Source organism: Mus caroli, unplaced genomic scaffold, assembly GCF_978045245.1.
Source record: "Mus caroli unplaced genomic scaffold, Mus_caroli_1 scaffold_13, whole genome shotgun sequence".
Taxonomy (NCBI): Eukaryota; Metazoa; Chordata; class Mammalia; order Rodentia; family Muridae; genus Mus; species Mus caroli.
Window position 1 is genome coordinate 40,179,374 of NW_028227268.1, and position 19,136 is coordinate 40,198,509.

At 52.3% G+C, this 19,136-nt stretch overlaps 1 protein-coding gene across 1 annotated transcript in view; it reads right to left on the reverse strand.

The window, feature by feature from the left end:
• Positions 1-5,623: 5,623 nt before the first annotated feature.
• Positions 5,624-19,136, reverse strand: part of Tmem132e (transmembrane protein 132E) — a 58,826-nt gene continuing 45,313 nt past the window's right edge. The window contains exons 2-9 of the mRNA XM_085829755.1: positions 16,815-17,745; positions 14,931-15,077; positions 14,490-14,682; positions 13,586-13,729; positions 11,340-11,545; positions 9,200-9,488; positions 8,400-8,591; positions 5,624-7,684 (exon numbers count right to left, since the gene is read on the reverse strand). Of these exons, the coding sequence (XP_085685881.1) occupies positions 6,635-7,684; positions 8,400-8,591; positions 9,200-9,488; positions 11,340-11,545; positions 13,586-13,729; positions 14,490-14,682; positions 14,931-15,077; positions 16,815-17,745 (3,152 nt within the window). The 3' untranslated portion in view covers positions 5,624-6,634. The remainder of the gene's footprint in view (positions 7,685-8,399; positions 8,592-9,199; positions 9,489-11,339; positions 11,546-13,585; positions 13,730-14,489; positions 14,683-14,930; positions 15,078-16,814; positions 17,746-19,136) is intronic.

The following is a 19,136-nucleotide window of genomic DNA, read 5'->3' on the forward strand; positions in this document are numbered from 1 at the left end:
GGTGATGGAAGCAGTCACTGGGGTAAGTGAGAGTGGACTCTTCTTCCTGCTGAGCTGCGCAGGGAGATCTGAGGATGGAGATCCATGACAACTGCCTTTGCATGCCCCACTTGAGTGCCCCATGCTCCTGTAAGTAAGCTCACGGGCCCGCCAAGCAGGACTGGGATGGAATGGATTCCCATGCCTGTCACTGGCTCCCTGTCTAATTAGGGTGGTCAGACTCCTTTGTTCATATTCTCCACACCCCCCCAGGAAAAGTCATGCAGCGTACAAGAGTACACGGGAGTGTGCACATGTGCATGCATGGAACGTGTGTGCTTGTGAGGAGTGTGTGCCCTGGTGTGTGCACTGTTTGTATATTTGCAACTTTGGCCTATGCTCTGCATCTGTGCTCTGCTGACCGGCCCCTCATGTCTGGGGCTTCTATCAAAGGCTACCATTTCATCACCTGACTGGACCAGTGGCTTCAGAGTGAACTTTTCTGAGGTCACCGAGAAGCAGGCATTGCTGAAGATTTCCTAAAGGCAGCACATGGCTGGAATGTTCTTTCTTCAGCCTCTGGTGGGAGATACAGTCCCTGCAGAGATTGGCTGAGTCTCAGTCTCACCCACTCTATAGCCAGCTTCCCACAGGAGAACCTGGATCTGAACCTGAAGAGTATGGAAAAGATACAATGTCACTAGTGTGCAGGTGTGTGTCTGTGCAGGCAGAGGGAGGGGAATGGCATTCCAGATTCCTGTCAGTTCTGAGTAATAGCATCTCCTCCCCACCTCTGACTCCTGGAGAGTGAAGTTGTGCCCAGGATGGGGTGGAGGTGGGGCTGGCAAATATCCAGGAGTAGCAGAAACAGAGAGTATAGAGAGTATAGAGGTGACCTTAGCTACCTCACACCCCCATCTTTTATTTTCTAGGTTACCTCTGATGGGTGGGATGTCAAGTGGAACCTTTCAGGGTAGGTAATGAGCGGTCTGGCTCCTCTTACTGAAGAGTGGAAAGGTCCTGGGAATGGATCACTCTCCTTTCTCTGTCCTGTCACCAACCCCTCCAGCTGCCACAGAGAACCTGCCCCAGTCAACTCAGAGAAAGCCCACTGAGAACATGTTTTTACAGTAGGAGCAAAGGCAGTGCTGGCCCAGATGACTCTCAAGAGGCCATCCTGTCTCTCAGAGGTGGGCCAAAGACTGATGTGCCCAGGATAATTAGTCACACCCCTGACCCACTTCAGGTCTCCTCAAAATGGGTCCTGTATCCAGCACCTTCTTTCACTGGTTCTTCCTCAGGCTGGGAACTAAGAAGGGACGGGGCCCCAACCTTCTTGTCGACTCTAGAGTGACATTTTAGTCATCTGTAGACCCCCGGTGCTGTCTCCCACTCTGCTGCATGCTGCCCTTCTGGATTAACTGCCTGCTCTCTGCTTTTGCTCTGAGTGTGGAGTATGCACAAACATCCCTATGCACCTCTTTGGATTCTCTGAGGTCATTTCCTTGGGATGGAGAAAAGGATGCAGGTCTGGGTAGGACTTGGGCTTCAAACCTTGGGACCTGAGGACCACCAAAAGCATTGAAGGGACATTCAGGCCTGGGATTTTAGAGAAAGGTCTTGTCTCTTTGCACATGTGAGTAGCACAAGGCTCATAACCCCCATACCACCACCACCACCAATGAAGTAAGGATTCCTATCACACCCATGGACTTCTGTCTGGTGCTTTGGCCACTGCCACAATGACTAAGTTCACAGTCTCTACCCAGGAGGCCAGTGATGTAAGTTCTCTGGGCCTCAGTATGGTCATCTCTAAGATGGGTATAACTGAACCTAGCTGACCTGGCAGCTGGGATATTAATGAAATTATAGCTCTAATGCACTGAGTAGGTAGTAACCCCCCAGCAAGTGTTAGTAACAATTTCTTAACCTCATTTCTCCCGCGCTTGCGCTGTATGGGAGATGGGACGGGGTAGCACTGTCTGGCCCACTGAGGCAGGGATGGGAGTCCTCAGGGATGGCCTCAACTTCAACCTCCCAGGTTCTGCCGTGTCCCAGTGCCCCAGGGAAAGGGCAAGTACAGGCTCATTCTCAGTTGCTTGCACTGGCATCTGTGCTGTGCCATCAGCTCCCCAAAGGGGGCACCTGCTGAGGAAAGCCCCTGGGGAACTCTGCTGTGATGGCTGTGTGGTTGCTGGGTAAGACAGCCAGCTGAGAAGAGTCCCAGGGGAGAGGGATATGTGTCCCTCAGATGATGGTTCCAAATTCTTTTCTACCTATGCTTCAGGTGAGGGCCTGCAGCCTTCCCTTACAGAATCCTTATCCATCTTTCCCTCACACCTCCCCCACCTCTCCATCACATTTCTCTCCAGCTTTATCCACAATACCTGCTGATATTATTGTCAGTTGCCTTGGGGCAGGAAGGAGGAGCTTCAAAGCACTCACTAGATCACATCTAACCTGGAGACTTGAGCAAATGCCCTGCCCTACCTGAGTCTGTTGTCCTGAGATGAAGAAGTAGGGATCTCTACTCCTCTATATTCTTGGTAGAGATACGAGTGGACCTCTGGGGCCACTTAAGGCAGGCCAGTCGATAACATCTGGTAGATTGCTATTCTTTCACAAATAAAAAAACGAGGGACCAGAGGTGATGATACATTAGCTGAAGTGCACAGCGCAAGCACAGTGGGGCTGTAGGAGCCCCTGATATAAAAAGTGCCTTGGGAAGTTTGTTTATTGTGTTTGGGAGTCTCCATATTTGGCTTGTAGACCTTGCGTAAGTGATCATTGTCTAAAGGGAAGTTAATACCCAACTGGAGATAGGCATACTCCATTGCTGGGGTGGGGGCTGGAATAGGGGGACTCTGGAGCCTGCTGTTGGGAAGAGCCCAACTGAGTGTGTTCTCTGCCTTGCCTCCCTGTGCTAGCTGCCTGAGAAATCACATTTTGCTAGTGAACCGATTCCCGGGCTGAGTTCCTCAATATCCTGCAAGTATCCCTCTGTCAATAGCTATTCTGTACAAGGTGTCTCCATTCATTTTAGGGGTTGAAGACAACTTTTTATAAAAAGAGGAGTTCAGTGCCTGGGTTGTTTCAGAGCAGCTGTTAACTTAAGGTCTTCACCTCATTCCTGTCAAATCTGTTCCGGCTTGAATTCCTCCAGGGTCATGCAAAGTGGTTTCTAGTGATTGCTTCTGAGCTCCCGAACGTGGACAGTGTGAGGGATGAGGAGAGGGGGTCACAAATTACAGGACAGGATGGCAGGCACAGCTGTGGGCCCGGGTCCAAAGCCTGCTGCGTTGCCTTGGCCCTCTTTGCCTCCACTATGGGCCCTCACATCTTGCTGGCAATCGTGAGAGCAAAGACCGTTCTGACAGTGTCTGACTTGCTCCTGCAGCATCCTCAGCCCCGGGGAATTGTGGGAATGAGGGCTCTACAAGGAAGTGGCTGCTCATTCTTCTCCCCAGTGTCTCTACATGGGAGGGAGCAGCTGGCAAGTCCTGATTCTGCACACTGCTGTATGCACCAACTCTATTGTCCATGCCCAGCCCTGGGCTATATTCTACCTGCTGCAGCGTCTGCCTCATGGTCTGGTCACCGTCATCCTTCCTTCACCGTGACAGAGAAAAAAAAATCTAAACCTCATGTTGGCTCCTGATGCCCAAACCCACGGGACTCTGCAACTCGTCTCTGTGCCCCACCCCCTAGCCTTTTCATAGCCGCTTGTTTCCTTTTTGCCAATGACTTAGGGCCAGCAGGAGCTAGGGCATGTCTACAGTGCTGAGCGGCAGCCTGGGTCTCCAAACTGACCGAATATCCTCTGCCTTCCCCTTGATGGATCCAAGGCAAAATTCTATGGCTGTTCCAGGTGGCTATAGGTGCTAACCTGGTGCCTTTGAGGACTGGTCCACATTGCAGCCCCCACTCCTGACAGACTCCAGCACACAGTAGGAAACTAGTGTGTTAAATACATTTAACACTAGTGACTTTTCACCCCCCCACTGTGGACTATTCTGAGGATGCTGCTGTGCCTCCCTGAGAACTTCAAGAGGATGCCTGGGGCATCTGTGACTTCCTTCACTGGTAAACATGGTACAGGACATTCCAGACTGTTACAGGGATGCTACCAGCTACCCAGGAGGCCGAGGTAGAAGGCTTATAAGTTCAAGGCCTACTCGGGTCACAGGGTGAGTTCAAGGTCATCCTGGGTCACTTAGCTCCTAGTGAGGACCTTGCCTCAAGCAAACAAATCTAAGGAAGGATGAGTTAATGGCTCAGCAGCAGAGGGCTTGCCTACTACATGCAAAGTCCTCGGTTCAGTCCCCAGTACTAGAAAAATCAATCAAGCCCAGGATGATGAACTATCACTGCGTCTGCATTTGAACTTTAATCTAGTCAGCAAACATTTGCTGATCACTTACCAATTCCAGGCACCATATTAGGCACAAAGGGTTAAGAAAAATGATGGACACTCCCATAGTTCTCTAAGGCAGTGGTTCTCAACCTGTGGGTGGTGAGCCCTCTGGGGGTCACATATCAGAGATCCTGAGTATCAATATCAACATTATGAATCATAACAGTAGCAAGATTACAGTTATGAAATATCAACCAAAATAATTTGATGGTTGGGGTTCACCACAACATGAGGAACTATATTAAAAGGGTTGCAGCATTAGGAAGGTTGAGAACCTCTGCTCTGTAAGGACCCGGCATGAGCTAGGTACAGCAAGTGCTTATGCCCTGGCTTCTGAACAGGAAACCTGACCTAAGCCCAGGTCCCACCCTATGCTCAGCTTTTGGGGTGGCTCTCTCTAGCCACTGAGCTGTTACCAAATGCACAGTAAGCTACTGGAATGTCAGTTTCCCCCATTTAGACTCATCCCTTCTTGGGAAGTTGGATTCTGGTCCCACTCGCTGAGACACTCTGAGCTTTTGATCTCTGTTAGGCGCAGAGACTACCATGTGAATGGACAGAGCCTTGCCTAAACCTACAGTGATTGTGGGACAGAGCCACGCAAGTCGGCTGGCTTTCTGTGCTGAACAACAACAATGTTCTGGAACCCGTCTGCTTCCATAGGTCCTTCCCCTTTCAAGATGGCTACTGCAGTCCTGTGTATGATCTAGGTTAGCTACCATGGAAGGATCTGCTGAGTTTCCCTGCTTGCTACCTTGCTACCTAATCTATGTGGTCTCTCAGGAGCCTGGGAGACCTTGTACATGCTCCCAAACCCAGAGGAGCTCTTTCCATTCAAAGTCAGAGCCACATCCAACAGGGCTTTCCCACCTGGTCTACAGGTAAGAACAGATACACTCCTACAACAGTGGACGCAAGGAAAGACTTCCACCATGCAGGCAAAAGAAAACAGACGCTCTGGTGGGCGTGTGAAGTCCAACATAACTCTTTCCTGTCCCCCTACCCCCCCAAAACCTCTTTCCTAGGCCAGTCTCAAGGCCAGCTCTTTCCTCCTGCGTTGATCACTTAAGACTCCCAGACAAGACCTAAATTTGAAGGCCACCTTTACATGGTACCCATATGTCTTAAGAGACACACTGTGTAAGGAAGAGAACACCAGCCTTCAGGTAGCCAGTGTTGCCCCATGGTGTCCTGTGGTGAGCATACAAGGAGACAGAGCCAGCCTCTGTGTACTGTCTGTTTGCAGGGAGCTGCTGTCCCCAACCCAGGCCGATGCCTTCAATTTATTTATGAAAAACTGACACAGTGGTGGGTAGAACCCAAGAGGTGCGGCTGGGTAAATGGGCAAGGCGCTTGAGCAATAGTTTCCTTCTGCCTTCACCCACCCCATGGGCCCTTGCAATACACCCAACTGGCCCCCTCCATCTCAGGGATGCTGGCTGTGGTTGCCTGCCCTGTGGTGTGGAGGGTAGCAGGAGTGAGCAGAGCCCAGGCTAAGGCGCAGTAGTGTTGATCTTGCTGTGGGGATTGGCTCACATCACCTGCGCTTGCTGTGTGGGTGGGGTTTGGCCAGAGAAATAGGAAAGCCCCTCTTACTTGAGCCCTCCCCCAAGTCTAAGGAGCCATGGAAGCCACAGGAAATGTGCCTATTTCACACTGGACCCTCTGCAGTCAGCTTGGGAGACTCCCAGAAACCAGCAGACATCACAACTGTTCCCCAATACTCAAATGTTCTGTCTGTAGCAAAATCCTTGGCACGGCGGGCAGCTGCCACTTCCCACCCTGCAGGACAGAAATCCCTGAATATTTGTTTAAGAAAAGTCTTTGTGCAACCTGTGACACAAGACCCCACTAGGGTCCCCTGCACAGGGGGCACCATTGGGGAACATGGGAGGCATAGCAGGGCACAGTGTGGGCCCACGTGGCCCCAAGTTTGGCCATGGCGACACAATCTTGGGGCAGTGGACGGATGTCTAAGATGGAATGAGGTTTGGAAAGGGTGAACAGGGCTGAACTGTCTCCCTGCTTCACGCTGGGTTTAGATGGAGCCTTCTACCGGCAAGGGGCAGAAGGTCAAAGTGGATCTGGCCACAACCAGCTAGACCTAAGCTGCAGTGGCAGGCAGGGACTATATAATCCATTCAGCTGCCCCGAGTCCCTGTGACCTGGGTGGGTCCAGGCTGAGCCCCAGTCAGGGGCAACCACATGGGTGGGGATATTCCCCTCCCCTCCAAGTCACCACTATGCAATGTCTTTGATTCTGCGCATATAATTGTGCAGGTCCGGAGGTGGAGTGGGCCGCGTGGTTCCAGCAACATCTGGACAACCCCAACCCAGGTCCTCTTCGTCATCCTCCTCTTCGCCAGCAGGCACTGAGTCATAAGCCAACTCCTCCGTGGGCAGAGTGGTAAAGGTGGTGAACTTGACCCTTTTGCGCTTAGAAGTGGGCGAGCTAGCAGGGTCCTCCGTCTGGTCCCTGGCCGAGCCCCCAGAGGAGCCATCCCCACGGCCGTGCACCTGGCTCTGGACGCTGGTCTGCGAACTGCCGCTGCTGTGGTGATCACCGTGGCAGCAGGCAGGCACAGTTTCCAGCGCGCTCCCTGCAGGCGGTGACAGCTCACCTTGCACCCGCAGTGGCTGCCCGTTGCCCAGGAACACCCAGTGGTGAGAATGGTCCATACTGGTCTGGCCCTCGGGAGGGATGCGCTTGTGCCGGTATCGCAGCACGAACACGATGCAGTTGATGAGGAAGACAAGGATGGCAAGGCAGAAGACCCCCAGCAGGGCGTACATACCAATCTCTAGGTCCGTCAGCCCCCGTGGCATCTGCAAGAAGCCGGTGGGCAGCGGCAAGTAGTCCTCTGTGGGTGGCACTGGGCCGGCAGTGCCCAATCCAGGGACTTCACCAGCGGGAATGGCAGGGCCGGGTGGACCAGCTCCCCGGGCTTCATCCTCGCCCCCACCAGGCCCGGGTTGGCTGGGCCCTGGGTAGTCGTACGTGGGATCCTCCTCGTCCCGCCCAAAGTGTACCCGCAGGCTCACAGGAGTAGTAGCCAGCACACTCTTGCGCTTGGTTTTTTGACAGCTCTCGGAGATGGTGAGCTCAGCACGGAGCAGATTTCCTGACCCCTCTGCCTCAGCCACCACCAGCGGGAAAGCCTTGTCCTGGGTCACAGTGGCCACCCGCTCATCCAGGCTGCTCACCAAAAGCCCGTAGTCCCGGGAGCTGTACAGAGAGAGCGGGGCTGTGGTTCCATCGCTGTAGGAGAGCCACAGACTCAGCAGGGCTTCCTGAAAGATGGGAGGGGAAGGCAAGAGAGGAGACAGGAGTCAGGGCCAGTCTTACCCTTCCCTGATAAATACCAGCTGCCTGGCTCAGTACCAAGACCTTCTGCCCCCTCTTGGGTTCCTTATACTGGAAATGCTAGGTGCTAGCTGAGACTCAGGACCATCTAAGTATAATGTGAGGCCCCTTGCACTGTGGGGAGGGGAACAGAGAATAGGGCTTCCAGGTCTTACCTGCCACCCTGAAGATCCCCCTCTCCTCTTGACCTCCCTTTTGGAGTTTACCTCATCAGCTACAGAGGTAACTCCATATCTGTCTCACCCTTGGCTAATAAAGCCCGGGGGAGAGGGGGAGAGGGGGAAAGGGGAAGAGGGACCTGGGTCAAAGAGTAGGAGACAAGGGACCCAAATAACCTGACACCATCCACCATCTTTCCACCTCTGTCCTACAGCTAATACCTATACTACATAAGTGGAGTTCCAGGGATGAGCATGGAGGAGGTGGAGGAGAGAACCCTCTGAGAAACCAGGAGAGGACCATTAACAGGGAGACTGGGGCTCCCCACTCACCCCTGTAAAGGACTAGGTGATAAGGTACAAAGTTCCTTGTATATCTAAAGGCCTAGTCTTTAGGTTGATGGCCCAGGGTGGGGAGGAGTCTCCAGGTCTTATTCCATATCTAACATGCTGGTGGGGGGAGGGGTTTCCAGGAGTCAGTTACCTGCTTGACAAGGCTGAGGGTGGGCTGTGCAGCTGTGGTGGCCAGGATGGTGTGGCTGCTCCCAGGGCTGGGTCGCAGGGACAAGGTGAGACTGGCCACCACCTGGGCCTGCAGCTGTGTGATACTGACCTTCTCCTCCGTCACCGTCAGCAATGTCTCCCCCAACACAGCCTCAGTCAGGGGGGATACCACCTAAGACAGAACAGGTGGTGGGAGATAGCTGGGAAGGAGGTGCCTGGCTCAGGGTCCCCACCCGAGGGGGATCTCTCAGCATTGATGGGCAGGAGTGCACAGAACTCCTGGCTCTCACACACAGGTCTGTATGCAGGGGCAATGGCCAGGCAGAAGTGCAGCCACAGATAAGAGAGGTGAACAGCAAATAGGAACTGGTATGAGCTGCATGATCCATTGTTTTATAAACAAAATACATCTGTAGGCTGTGGTCATCTATAAGCATATCGATGGCCGATTTCTACTTGGCTATCCCACTGTCACAGAGGAAGGCTAAAACTGATGTCTTAAGATCACTGTAGGTTTCTTTTTGTAACTCAGTAGCACCATTTGTCTCTCCACAGCTGTGGTCCCAGATGCTGTTCTGACTCACCACCCCCACCCCTCAGGATAGCTATGAAGGCTGATTAGGCATGGATGAGAATTCCACTGAGATGTGATAAGAGCTTGCCCTTGGGAAGGCAGAGGGGAAAAATGTGTTGGTCCTGGGTACACCTTGCGTTCTCTACCTGCAGGTAAACCAGGTTCCCAGGTCTACCATTTTGTACCTGGATAGAGCCCTTTCCTACCTTGAAGGGAGTGGTGCCTGGCTCCAGTCCTGCCAGTGTGTTGCTGTCCACCAGGTGGGCCACTCGGGGGTCACCCACCCTCATGAAGTCACTAACCAGGTCAGTGACTTCCACCAGCCAGTCGGGGCCCAACATGGTGACCACCTGGTCGGTGCCCTCAGAGGATGTTGTGTGGAACTGGGTGAAGACCTGCAGGGTGGCATGCTGGTATTGCAAGGTACAGCCTCTGTTGGCACTCTGTCTTCGTTCCTCTTCCTCTTCCTCCTCATCTTCACTCTCTCGAGCTGACCTGGGGAATGCCAAATCAGGGCTAGGGGATTAAAAGGGGTCCCGATGCTGGCTTTTTTTTGGCTCACACACATCTCTCCCCTTGAACTTGCCCTGACCTCTTTGCCAGTCTATATACAAGCCCTCCTTGGCTTATGCCCTCTATGACTATGTACAGAGCCAGCCATCCCAGCATCTGCCTGGAGAGATTTCTTCTTTCACCTTTGCAACCTAAGCCTACCAAGAGCTGGCATCCAATCCGAAGAGCGAGTGTGGCTACTTCTGCACTGAGCATGCACGAGGCACTGTGCTGAGCCTCAAACTAGAGCAAGAAGGGATTCTGGTAGCAAGCTCAGCTGGTGTGTCCTGTGGTCACAAGTGGTGTATGAATGCGAGTGACAAAGTCTGATGTGTAACTGAGATTTCCAAGCAAAGGGTAGAGGGGAAGTCAGTTTCTTCTTGGTGCTTTTATTTATTTCCTTTTAGAAGGCAAAGGCAAGGACTCACAGCTCAGTATCGCTCTCCCTTGAACTTCTGGGTACTTCTGCTTTAACCTCCTCAACTGCTGGCACTGCAGGCATGCACACTATCACACCTGGTTTGTGTGGTACTGGGGAGTGAAGGCATGGCTTCAATCATGCTAGGCAAGTGTTCTATTGCATGAATCACACCCCTAGTCCCCTCTTCGTTGCTCAGAGAAAGACCAAGACAAAAAGAAAAGAAATAGGGCATTAAGCAAAGGAGAACCTGGATTTAATGATTTAGGAAATCCTCAGCCCACACTGCCTGGAAAAGATGATAAAGTCAGGGAGACTCCCTGCCAGGAAGGTATGCACTAACGCTTTGTTAGAATTAACCAACTAAGACACCCACTCACACAGAGGTCTCTTTTACCTGTTTTAACTAATTTAATCCTCATCGCAGTCCTGTAAAGCACTGTATTGCCCACTTCACTGTGAGGTTGCACTACTAGTGGATGATAAACTCAGGATCTAAACCAGACTACTTGGCCAAAGGGTTTATTTATTACTACACCCTCAGTACTCAAAGCAGCATGGTCCTTGCTCTGCAGCTAGAAGCCTGCTTACCCCAACTCCCACCCTTTCCCTGCCCTGAAAAAAGAGATTGCACTCAGACAAAAGCCCAGGTATGGAAAGCCACATTCAGGCTGGAGGGGCCCTGCTACTAGTCCTGCTGTTTGAATCACTGCAGCCCTGAATGCAGCCCAGCTCTCCCTTCCCTCCCTGCCCACACAGCCCTGCTGGGCTCCACTGTGGTAGCTCTGAATGGCTGGGTGTAGTAAGTATACATATATGTGGCCCACAGGCAGGCACTGAGATGTGAAGTCTGAACCTTGGCCAGGGAGCTTGTCTGTACCTGTGTGTTATGGTGAACCTGTGTCCAGCCAGGAAGACGTAGTGTGTGTCTTTTTGTGTGCTATTTGTGTGGGTATGCCTGGATGGGGGTCACGGGTGCAGCATGTGCCACTGTGTTTGACTGTGTGTCCAGTCCCTGGAGCCTCTGGGTCCCCAACTGACCTCTATCCACTTGTTCTTGAAGACTTAGCTCAAGCAGCAGCGTTATCAAGAAGTCTGGCTTGATTTCTGGAGAAAGAATGACTCCTTCCCTCATACCCTTCATTTCTAGTCCACAGAGATTCCTATCATACTCTGGAATGTGTGTATGAGAGCCTGGCTGGCCATAGCCATACTATTCTCACATCTCAAATACCTGCCAGTGCCCAGAATACCGCAGCTGCCCAACACAATCATGCTGGTTACATCGCTGTCCATAGACCGTGTGCCACCCAGGGCCTTACATGCATGCAGATTAGACTTCTGTCCCCTGTTTTCACTATGCCCTGGGGCTGTACCTTCTGTCGGGAAGGATAGGCACCCTCCATCCCTTCACTTGGCTGAGGCGAGCATCTGAGAGCTCGATGTGCAGAGGTAGCTTGGGGACCCAGACTGTCATTTCCAGGGGGGCACTGAGGACATCATAGCGGAAGGTGACTCTGGCGTTCATGGACCCTTGAGACTCCTTCCCGCTTACAAACACATAGTCACAGCTGCTGGACACCTGGGGAAAGGCAGGAACATGTAGTGCAGGTCCTCCTGCTAGGCAGCTCAGGGTACTTGGGTCTGACTACTGGGCCAAGGAGGCTGCTGGGGAGGATGTGAAGAGGATTGCTAAGGGAGAGGCTTCCCAGAGCTGCTCTCTCCTGCAGCATGCTTAGGGCTCTGGAGCCAGAAGTCTGAGATGGGACTCCTCCTCCCTACAGGGCATGTACAGAGTGGTACAGAGGAACTGGAATGGGGGACAGATTCCTGCCTCCTCCGTGCCACGGTAGCATGATTTGCTAGGTGAGTGGGCAGCTAGCTAATTTCAAAGGAAGGGCTGTTCCTGGCAGGTTTGGTGGAGAGGGGATGGGGAGGAAAATCTGGAATCAGGGAAGCATGAGCACAGGTGGGTGGATGGTGGCCACTGGTACATACTGCTTCTGCAAATGTGTGCCCACCTGGCTAGCAACCCCATGCCCAGAGGCTCCCTCATGGAACCTACGTGCCTACTGGAGATGCATTGCTTTAAGAAGGATTCAATCTTTCCCTGGGGTGGGGGTGGGGGGCTATTGTCAAGGCATCAGGGTCAGAACAGGTGTCTTTTAGTGTACTTCAAGTATCTATGTACACACCCAACACACCTTAGAGTGGATGCCATGTACACCCATACCTGGACACTCCCATCAGAACACAGCTTGGGGCCCCTCTGTGGGTCTGGAAAAGTTACCGTGTGACCAGTAAGCATTGGATTGTACCTCGTGGTGGTTGGAATGAGAATAACTCCCAGAGGTTCATGTATTTGAAAACCTGATCCCCACTAGTGGAACTATTTGGGAAGGATTAGGAGGTGTGGCCTTGTTGGAGGAAGTGTGTCACTGGGGACAGGCTTTGAGGTTTCAGAAGACCACATCATTCCCAGTGTGCGCTCTCTGCCTCCTGCCTTGGACCTTATGTAAGCTCTCAGCTCCTGCTATAGCACTGCATCTGCCTGCTGGTTGCCATGTTCCTCACCATGACGGTCATGGACTAACCTTCTGCAACCATTAGCCCCTAATTAAAGGTTTCCTTTTTATAAGTTGCCCTGGTAATGGTGTTCTGTCATGGCTATAGAAAACCAAGACAGCTCCCAATAAACTCTTCTATAAGTTGCCTTGGTCATGGTATGTTAGCCCAGCAATAGAAGAGTAATTAAGACATGCCTTATTTATGTCTTATTTATAGACCCGTGGACCATCCCAAACTCTTGGTGGTTAGCTTCTTATATCATCTTAGCAATGAGGTGGAGAGAAACAAGAATGCTCCACTCACATACCTTTGAAGGCAGTGGATTGCAATTACAGGCTAGGAAGTTCCACTAGTGGCCTCCATAAAGAAGCCATGTTTATAGAGGTTGGTAGTAGTTCATTTAGAAGTCTCTGCATACTGCTAGTGTCATAGCCATCCCAAGATGGGACAATGTGGTGGCTGAGAAAGCACTGTATACAGAATCTTGGGAGCAGCTGAATCTGGTCATCAAGTCAGTTGAGTGCTCTGTGTCCTGGGCTAAGGTGGGTAGGAGGAAGTCACAGATGAGAGGGTTGCAGGGAGGTTGTAAGTGCCAGGGTATGTCAGATCCTCTACTGCTTAGGCTGCCCTCCCTAGCTCCAGATTCTCCACCCTGTTAGCCTCCTGCCAAGGACTCAGGGAATATCTACCCATATCTTGCCTTATTTGATATTTGAATCTCTCATATACAGGACTTGATAATGACTTGCTGGGTTGGGCTTACATATCAACATTGCCTGTCCCCTTCTGGCCTGTATTCCTCTGCCAAGATGCTCACCAGGTTTGGATGGAGTAATCTGATGGTCTAGGAGAGGGAATGTGAGTCTGAACGGGAATGTCCACATCTGTGGGACTGAGTTGTTTCTGACACTGGGGTGCTGTTTAGGATGGCAGAGAGGAGAGGCAACTGCTGGTCCACAGCAAGGAAGAGGCATGCCTTGTTCAAGGATGATCTAGAGGAGCTTGGGGCGGGGTGGAGGGAAGCTCTGCTCTCCTTCCTGTGCCGAAAACTCACCTTGATGATGTCCTCACTGTGAGACTGGCACTCCACTAGGTCAGAAACATCCAGGACAAGGCCAGTCACCTCGATAGCAATGACCTTGACGGGAATGGCTACAGTCCTCCCCGTCAGGATGGCAGTGTTGATGATCTCTGTGTCCTGCAGGGAGGCAGGGGTGGTAGGCGCTCTGCTTGCTGCGTGTTTCTCTCCAGGGACATGTCACCCACTGCCCTGGTTCCTGGCTTCTACTATTGGCGCAGATACTCGTTTTCCTTTGGGGAAATGGCACATGTGTGCAGGGGCCTGCCTCTGCCTATGCTCAGGCTCCTCCTCAGATGATCAGCTCAGATTGATTGCTACCAGAAGCCTCACTCTGCATGCAGGGACCATCCCTTCCCCTAAGGCAGAGCTCTCAGAGTGACATCAGCACAGACTCCTGGCCGGTTGCCGCACTCAGGGTGGGTCACAGACATCCACCAGCCTTTCCAGTGCAAGGTACTGCCTGCATCCACTGCCTCTTTGAACAAACCTTCCATATTCCTCCCCATGTGGCTTTTCCGTATGGGAGCTAGGTCTCTCTGGAGCACAGTCGTTTCTTTATCTCAGATGGGATGAGTGTTTCCTCTGAACTTAAGGGGGCACCCGTCCTATAGAAGAGTTACCGCAAGCAGCCCTTTCCAGAGAATTCTTCTCTGATGACTTCACCTGGGGCAGTTCTGTGTTTGCCTCCCATGAATGTGTACATGCCCAGATTCAGAGGCATTTCCTCAGAGGTGGTCCTTCCTTCCTGTTTCCCACCTTGCCCCTTCCATATGGACATATGCTCCACCCTGCCCAGTCTCACCACACATGTGTGAATTCGTAAGTCATGTTGGGGGAGGTGTTTTTTATTTATTATTTTTTTTCGAGGCCTGCTTACCATGGCTAGAGGCAAGATGGCTTGGACATCCCTTTGGATGACTGTCAGCTCAGTGACAGCTCGCTCCAGGTCGGGCAGGGCACTGTGGCCTCGGTAATCGATGTGCCACATGATCCTCCGCTTCACGGACTGACTGGTGAAGTTCTCCATCTCAAAGTCTAGCTGCAGGATCTCCAGGGGTCCCTGACCCTCCCTGCAAGGCAGGGCAGGAATGGAGGTCTGAGGGCAGGGCTCTACAGCCCTCACAGGAATGTGCCTCTTAGGAATAGCTGCTCTCCTCAGCCTTTGGAGTCTCCCCAACCAACTGGAGTAAAGCCTCAGCCCAGAGCCCCTCTTCTGATTCTCAGAAACAGAGTCCCACCATCACTATAAAAGGCATCTTTCTCCACGGAGGCTAGCTACCCAGCCCCCAAGTGCCTGCTCTGCAGAAGTGGAACTCACCAAGGGGGTAGGGGTGTGTCCAGGGCCCAGGCCACATCCACAGTGGCTGTTGAATGCTTTGCCCCAGTTAGCAGCTCTGAAGTCACACGCCACTGGCCACTTCGAGACTTGGTGCCTAAGAGGGTCACACCCTTCTTGGCTTTCACCCTGGAACAAAAATGAGGAAAAAAGAGTCAGAGGGTCAGGCTTTTAAGCCAAAGCTTGCTCACTTGGTCACCAGCCCTAGGCTAGAGCTAAGAATGAAGTGATCTGAACTTGGGGTTTACACTTAACATGGGGGTGATCAGTTCTCTTAAAGTTGAAACTTAGGAATTGCCACCCCTTCTGTCTTGTCCCTTGAGCCTCTATTCAGTAACACAGCCTCTATACATCCTCAGGACTTTCTCAGGAAGTCCATTAGGACTCAGAATACACCCATGTCTTTTATAGAGACAGGATCTTATGTAGCCCAGGCTGATTTCCAGCTTGCTATGTAGCCAAGGATAACCCTGAACTTCAAATCCTCCTTCCTTACCTCTGGGGCCCTAGGATTGTGAATGCAACATGGTACCCAGTTTATGGGTACAGGAGATGAAACTCAGGTTTCATTCATGCTGGGTGAGCACTGAGCTACTACATACATCCCCATCCCTAGAACCTTGTCTTTTGATTGACACGAGACATAACAGCATCAAGTTTTGCTGGGGCAACAAAGAAAAACATCTGTCCATCTTCACTGGGACAGCTTTTCAGACAGCCAAGAGGTGGAGGTGTCCTCTGAGTCTCCAGCTCCAGTCTCTCCAACTGCTTCTTTCACCGTGGTTTCAGGTGACCTCATGAAGGCCTCATCTCCTTCCTCTAAATGCAGGTGAGATGCACCCTGCCATAAATGTGCTTCAGCTGTGCCTTAATTACTGCTGACTAAAGGCAGGTTGATGATCTACTCCCTAAATCTACATGCTCTGCTCCTGTTAATGCAGCCCAGGATGGCTGGTAAAACCCATTTACATTTAAGTCTCCATCACAGAATCAGGTAGGATACTCTATAGAGACTTGTGGGCTTTGTGGGAGTGTGCTCCAGGAGGGAGTCCAGAAAGAAGTTGGGAGGCTCATGGCAGTAAGAAGACATTTTGCTTGTACAAGGGAGCAGTTTGGTAAGGCCTTCTTAATGTCTTCACAAGTCCCAGCCTGACTCAAGCTTACTAAATTCCTACTAAAAAAAAAAAAAAAAAAAAAAAGATATCCAGTGGAAAGGGGGTTATGATTAGGTCATTTGTGAACGCATGTTCTCTGTATAGACAGGGTCAGGCATGCCAGGTCCAGGAAGGTGTCCCAGAAGGACATCTGCTGTTCATCCCCAGGGCACCAACTCTTAGCTGCTCTCAGTTTTCCATGTCCTGGACTCATCTGTAAAATGGGTCAGCTACACCAGCTTATGCCTGGGCACCCTTCCAGCCCAGATCCTGTCCTTCCCATGACCACACTTGTAAAAAGGGCTCGTATTTACTCATGTTGCAAATCTTTTTCTAGAGCAAGCGGCAGAGGTTGTGGTGGGTAACTGGGGATATGACTGATTTAGTGAATAGAGGCTTTTGTTGAGCCTATATTGAATTGGTTCCCTGGAATCCACATGACAGACAGAGAAAACCAACTGCTGAGAGTTGCCCTCTAACCTCCACAAGAGGGCCATACCAGACGGGCCTCACTCATACAAAACAAACATGGAGATTTAAAAAAGAAATTGTTGTTACATTGGTCAGCAAGAGCCAACAGGCTCAGAGTCCGTTCTTAGCTGCTTTGGTGAGACGACCCTGGAGGAGAGGGGATGAGGATGCAGAGGTTCTCACAGGGTCAGAGATACACTTGACCTTAGCAGGGGTGCCCCTCCCATCTCAGGCCCCTTACCTAAGTGTGAAGTGCTCCACGCTGGGGCTGGCAGCTGAGGAGGAGTTAGGTGCCAGGTAGAGGAGGATGCTGAGTACCTCTCCAGGCCTGAGTGGCCGGTCGGGCAGGCGGATCATCAGGTTGCTGTCTAGCCTGTGCTCCTGCACCGCCCTGCGCGGCGGCGGCCGGAACAGGCTGATGCTGCCGATGCGCAGCAGTGGGTGCTGCGTGGGGCTCTCGGCGCGCGCAGCCGCTCCGGGCCCGGGCCCGCGCCGCGCGCTCCCGCAGCCGCCCGACGCATCGGGGGCGTGCAGCGTATAGTAGAGCTCAACCTGCTGGCTCTCGGCTGCCGCCTCCGGCTCCAGTCCGTCGGGGGACTTGCGGCGGGCGCTGGGCGGCGCGGCCGGGGCCGGGGGTCCGAACCAGGCCAGGGGCAGCTCCGCGCGCACCAAGCAGGTGGCCAAAGCCCCGCCCAGGCGACATGAGCTCCGCACCTCGCGTGCATCGCGGAAGGCGTGCAAGCGGACACAGGGCAACCTCTCGGTGACCCCGAAGTCGTCCCAGTCGCGGCCGGCCACATAGAAGAGCACCTGTGCTACGGGCTGCGAAGCGGGCACACGGGCGCGCACGATGAAGGCGCGCACTTTCCAGTTAACCGTCAAGCGCTCGGGGATGTCCAGGGTGCTGGACGGCTGCAAAAGCTCCCGTGCCACCACCTGGCTGGTGCTGAAGGGCCCCAGGGACACGTTGAGGACGGGCAACTCCTTGGTTTGGAACACCACGAAGGGCTCCGAGCGCTGCAGGGAGCCGTTGATCGCTGCGGGCGTCAGCGGCCGTGCTTCCTTTAGGAAGAAGGCCAGCCGGGTGTGCGACAGGCGGTAGCTAACCGGTAGTATAGGGCTAGCCTGAGTTCCCGGGGGACTAGGGCTGGCCGGATGAGAGCGGCTGGCGGCTGTGGACAGAGAGCACAGAAATTCAGAATCGTCAGAAGAGGCCTCTGGGAACTTCATAAACCCTCCCCGACATTCATCCCATCTCCCGCAGAGAGCCTTCAGTGAGGTTTTATCCCCTGGTGTCCTTAAAACCTGCAAAATTATGAGTCCCCAAGATGGCTCAGTGGGTAAAAAAACTTATCGTCCATCCTGATAACCTGAGATGGACCCTCTGGATGAACTCGTTGGAAGGAGAGAACTGACCCCTGCAAGTTATCTTCTGGCAGACAATACAAATACAACCTGCTCTCCTCAGAAAACAAAGCAAACCAGACTCACCAACCAACCAAACCGACCTTGCAAAAATGAGTAAGAGGTCGCTGCCTTCAAGTGGGGGTTTGTGTACAGAGAGTGGCTGCCCAGGCTGTGCTTTGCATAGGGGACGGCTGACATAGGTGATCTTTGCCACTGTATGCTGGGATGGCATTCAGCACTTGTCAAGCTTGAAAGTGTTTGATCTTCAGATCTGCCTTATGAATAGCATTGTGATCTCTAAACACTCAGTCACTTGCATTTTACAGATGAAGATTGAAAATGAAGGTACATGTCACCCCCAACGTACATGGGCAAAGCCCAGGAGCGAAATTTTAACCTGGTGTATGCTTTCCCAGGAGCCCCTGTCACGCTGATTCCATCCTAGCACACACTACATAACTGGAAGACTTTGTCCTTGATCTCCTAATCCCAAATGCAGCCCTTCTCCCATCTACCCTGGTTCTAACAATTCTGTCTTGGTCACTGCTGGGTCCTGTCCCCTGTCTCCCTAACCATTCTCATTTTGTGCTGATAATGATCCAAAGCTGCTCAACTGGGTTCCCCTCCTCCCCTCCACTCATCTACCTCTCTCATCCTCCTGGGCACAGATGGGACAGACCATGGTGTCCCTCCTTGCTCAATTCCCAGGACAAGAAAGGACCTCAGATAAAGGGCTACTGTTGGAAGTCTTTCTGTATGTCTTTCTGCAAGCTTTCCTACCACTTGAATCTAGAGGTTAGAATGCTGATGGGTGCCATTTGTCATTTGCATTGGAGAATTACATCATCATAATCAACAACAACCACCACCTACCCTAGAATTTGTGCAACACCATGCAGATGTATTTAGGTGTTAGGGTTTCTCTTGCTTGCTCTCATAATAAAACCCCAACCTACCTGATGCCTGACTGTGACGATCAGTGTCTTTGACATGTGACATTAGGGTTACCCTGGCCCTAGTGTTCCTTCCTAGCCTCAACACCTCTCTGTCATCCTCTCCCTACAGCCTCCCCTTGTTCATGTTTTCTTCTTCCATTTGACTCTCTCCTATAGAAGCAGGGTCCAGCCTCAGTACCACCTTCTCCAGGAAGCCCTCC